Source organism: Aristolochia californica, unplaced genomic scaffold (genome assembly GCF_029961685.1).
Source record: "Aristolochia californica isolate CCGP_79_NKW_82.1479 unplaced genomic scaffold, dmAriCali1.0.hap1 SCAF_2, whole genome shotgun sequence".
Classification (NCBI taxonomy): domain Eukaryota; kingdom Viridiplantae; phylum Streptophyta; class Magnoliopsida; order Piperales; family Aristolochiaceae; genus Aristolochia; species Aristolochia californica.
The window spans coordinates 41,057,083-41,061,724 of record NW_027181881.1 but is presented as its reverse complement, the minus strand read 5'-3'; the positions used below and the strand labels follow the sequence as shown (position 1 = coordinate 41,061,724).

The 4,642-nt window shown below is 34.6% G+C and overlaps 1 protein-coding gene across 1 annotated transcript; it reads left to right on the top strand.

Moving 5' to 3' along the window:
• Positions 1-423: 423 nt before the first annotated feature.
• LOC137955070 (cytochrome P450 CYP82D47-like) lies at positions 424-3,618 on the top strand. Its single transcript, XM_068801943.1, has 2 exons — positions 424-1,386; positions 2,908-3,618. Exons 1-2 carry the CDS (start codon positions 424-426, stop codon positions 3,529-3,531), a joined length of 1,587 nt encoding a protein of 528 aa, XP_068658044.1. The 3' UTR covers positions 3,532-3,618.
• Positions 3,619-4,642: the final 1,024 nt, after the last annotated feature.

Here is a 4,642-nt window from a genome sequence, read left to right as displayed (position 1 = left end):
GAATGGTTTCGTGGACGAACTTCATTTTCCGTCTGAAAAATATGTGGTTGAGCTCATTTCAACAGGTCAATGGTTGACCTCGTTGAACGTAGCATGCGGTGTGGGATTCATTTGACGCGATCAGATTAATGTTAGCCACAAAAAGGAGCAAAGAGTTTGAAATCATTGAGATTTGATGCAAAATTTTCAAGCTCCACTGCTTTCATGTTGACTATTGACATAATTCTGTCTTATCGAGTTTGAAATCATTGAGATTTTATACAAAATTTTCAAGCTCCACTGCTTTCATGTTGACTATTGACATAATTCTGTCTTATCATGTTGGCGTGTCCTTAATGAAGCCTAGAATTGTGGTTCATATGGTTTTTCAGGATCATTTAAATATAGGAGCACCAGGGTGCATCTTTCATTCGTAAACCAGCCATGGAAATGGAGATGGAAATGCGTCTACCACAGAGAGCGATCGTCGCTGCCCTCTTTTTGCTCGCTTTCTTCTTCAGTCTCTGGATATACCAGTCCCAGGGTAAGAAGAAAAGAAGAACCGATTCTGCACCACTGGAAGTCCCAGGACGGTGGCCAATAATTGGTCACCTCCACAAACTTGGCGGCGACCGACAGCCTCTCGTTAGAACGCTGGGAGCACTCGCTGACAAGTATGGCCCACTGATGACACTCTGGATTGGTTCTCACCGAACTATTGTGGTGAGCAGTTGGGAAATGGCAAAAGAGTGCTACACCACTAATGACAAAGCTCTTGCGACTCGTCCACTGAGTTCCGCCGGCAAGTATCTCTGTTACAACTACAAAATGCTGGGGTTTGCACAGTATGGCCCCTTCTGGCGCGAGTCCCGCAAAATAGCCACTATTCAGCTTCTCTCGGGTCGTCAGCTCGAGTTACTCAGGCATGTTCGTGCCAGAGAGATCGATCTGTACATAAAAGATTTGTACAAAGGTTGGATAGAGAAGAAGAAAGTTCCCATCAAAGTTGAGATGAAAAAGTGGTTTGATGATTTTCTCTTCAACATTATGATGTTGGCGGTCGCCAGCAAGAGATACTCGATCGCAAATTCAGCAAAAGATGAGATGGAGGCGAGGAAGTTCCGAAAATTGACAAATGATTTCTCTTTGCTGAGTGGTAATCCTATTCCATCTGATGCGATTCCCATGCTTGAGTGGTTTGATATTGGGGGTCATATACGTGCCATGAAGAAGATATTTAAGGGACTAGATTCCCTATGTTCTATCTGGTTGGAAGAACGTCGACTCCAGAGACTCACTGGTGAGCGTGGACCTGATCATGATTTCTTAGATGTGATGCTGACTGCCCTGGATAACTCCCATTTTTCTGACGACGATACCGAAACGTTCATAAAGGCGACAAGCCTGGTAAGATAGGGTTCTTCCTCTACCTCCGATTTTTTTTTTTTTTCATTTTTTTTTATCTTTTTACCAAAATAACCATTTGAGAAAACTTATTTCTGAAAACAACTTATCAACTTATTTTGAAAAATACCCAATTTTGACCAGTTCACTATAAATGTTGACAGGCGATACCTAAGCTTTGACTGCTTACATGTCACCATGTCATCAGAGCAGTATGGTAGATGAACACATCGATTGCCATGTCATTATTTTTTACATGTCAGCTGCCATGTCATTTTCAATTTTCCTCTTTTGCCCCGTTATCTCTCGCCACGTGAGCCCTCATTTATATTTTTTTCGTTCTAATCTTTCTTCCTCGATCTTTCTCCTCTCCTCTCCTCTCACCCCCTCTCCTGTTACCGCCGCCCGGCCACAACCGCTCCCCTGCTGCCTCCACTTGGCCTCGGTCGCTCCCTTGTTGCCGCCGCTCGGTCACGACCGCTCCCCTACTGCCGCCGCTCGCCCTCAGCGCCCCCCTCTCAACTGCTCTCGCTTCTTCTCAACCCAAACTTCGTCTAAGTCTCATATCTCGTTCTTCTTCTCCGTTCCCCTCTGTTCATCCTCTTGCCGCCCTTTCTCAAAACCGAAGCATATCATTTATCTCTTTGTCGCCCCTTCTCTTAATACCCTATCATTTCACTCTCTCGCCACTCTCTCTCTTAATACCCTATCATTTCACTCTCTCGTCGCCCCTTCTCTCAAAATCGAAGCCTTACTCACCCTCCAAACCCGAATTTGAATTTCAAAACCCGATTTAGTAGGGTGATTTTTAAGGGTTTTTGTTAATTGAATATAATTATTGTGTTTAATTATACTATTGATTTGAATTTAGGTGTTTAATTATTGTATTAATTTTTTTGTGATTTACTATTTAAATTCTGATTTTATGTTAATGAAATTTCTGTCAATTGTAGATAAATTAAAATGTATATTTTTTATTTTATATATATTTTAAATCGATAATATATGGGTAAGACATAAAAAGTAATATTTTTTTAATTTATAAATATTTTAAATCCATAATAAATCTGTAAGGGTTAAATTTTTTCTATTTTTAAATATTTTAAATTTTTAAATATTATTATTTTGTAAATAAGGTGATAAAAAGTTTACAAATAAATTGTATTTTTAAACTCTAAAATAACTTTTTTGTATATTTTTGAATTTATAAATATTTTAAATCGATAATATATAGGTAAGACTTAAGAGTAAGATTTTTTAATTTATAAATATTTTTAATCCATAATAAATGGGTAAGAGTTAGATTTTTTCGATTTATAAATATCTTAAAATTTAAATATTATTATTTTTTAAATAAGGTGATCAAAAGTTTACAAATAAATTGTATTTTTAAAAAAAAAAATTCAAAAAAAAATTTTTTTAATAGTTATTTTGGCAAAAAGCTCTCGTTGTTTATTTTTGCTCTAGGTGTCAGGTAACATGGGTTGTAGCAATTGATAGTTGTTTTTTCTTCCTTCTGTTCAGACGATGGTACTCACCGGGAGTGACACGACTTCCATAACCCTGACTTGGGCCCTCAGCTTGCTATTGAACAATCGTCCTGCACTGAAGAAAGCTCAAGATGAGCTGGACACCTGCGTCGGCAATGACAGAAACGTGAGTGAAGAAGATATCGAAAACCTACCTTACCTCCAAGCCATCGTGAAAGAGACGACGCGGCTATACCCTGCAGCTCCGCTTGCAGTACCTCATGAAGCCATGGAAGACTGTTCCGTAGGTGGGTTCAGAATTCCCGTCGGAATCCGTGTTCTGATAAATCTGTGGAAGATACACAGAGACCCACGTATCTGGACTGATCCCCTCAAGTTCCTGCCGGAGAGATTTCTCACTACAAATGCAGATATAGATGTAAGAGGACAACATTTTGAACTCATCCCTTTCGGATCCGGAAGGCGAATGTGCCCAGCTATCTCTTTTGCACTCAAGCTTATTCACTTGACTCTCGCTCGTCTTCTCCATGCATTTGATTTACACACACCTTTTGATGAGCCGGTGGATATGATCGAGACCCCGGGACTTTCAGTACCCAAAGCTACTCCTCTTGAAGTTCTTCTAACCCCACGTCTCTCGTCCCATCTTTATCTCTAGTGAAGATCACGAAGCTGTGGTTGAGAGGAAGCTGCTTGTTGTCTTTGTTGACAAGACAAGGGAGGTTCCAATTACTATATATGTTATATGATAGGGAATTTTACCAAAATACCGATTAAAAATAACTTATTTATAATAATAACGAAGACCACAAAATATTTATAAAATTACCGAACTTTGACTGGTCCACTGTATATGTGGACAGTCAAAGGTGACACGTAAGCTCTGATTGCTTACGTGTCGCTCCATCATTGGAGTGATGCTGTAGATGAACACATAGGCTGGCACGTCATTAATTTTGACACGTCAGCTGCCATATCATTACATGATAAAATTTTGAATAAATTTTAAAAAAATGAAAAAATCAAATACACTTTTTATTACCTTATATCTAAAATAAAAAATTATTTAAAAAAATTAAAAAAAATTAAAAAATTAACTCTTACTTATTTAACCCCATTTAATAACAATTAAAATATTAATTAATTAAAAAAAGTATAGTTACACTTTTTAATTCTTCATATTTTAAAAAATAAAATAAAATAAGTAAATTAATTAGATTTAAAATATTTATAAATTAAAAAAAATACAAAAACATTATTTTAGAGTTTAAAAATACTATTTATTTGTATATTTTTATCACCTTATTTACGAAATAATAATATTTAAATATTTTAAATATTTATAAATAGAAAAAATCTAACTCTTACCCATTTATTATGAATTTAAAATATTTATAAATTTAAAAAATCTTACACTTAAGTATCGATTTAAAATATTTAAAAATTTAAAAAAATATACAAAAAAACTATTTTAGAGTTTAAAAATATAATTTATTTGTATATTTTTATCACCTTATTTACAAAATAATAATATTTAGAAATTTAAAATATTTATAAATTAAAAAATATAAAAAAAAAGTTGTTTTAGTATTTAAAAATATATTTTATTTGTATACTTTTTATTACCTTATTTATAAAATAATAAATTATTAAAAATATATATTATTTATTTAAAAATCTTACAAAATTTTACAATAATTTTAATTTAGCAAAATTTTCATTAACATAAAATCAGAAATTAAGCAGTAAATCACAAAAAAATCAATACA

Coding starts and splice junctions, on each gene's coding strand:
- LOC137955070 (XM_068801943.1), top strand. CDS start 424: ATGGAAATGGAGATGGAAATGCGTCTACCACAGAGAGCGATCGTCGCT. Junction 1,387..2,907: donor TCATAAAGGCGACAAGCCTG/GTAAGATAGGGT, acceptor CCTTCTGTTCAG/ACGATGGTACTCACCGGGAG.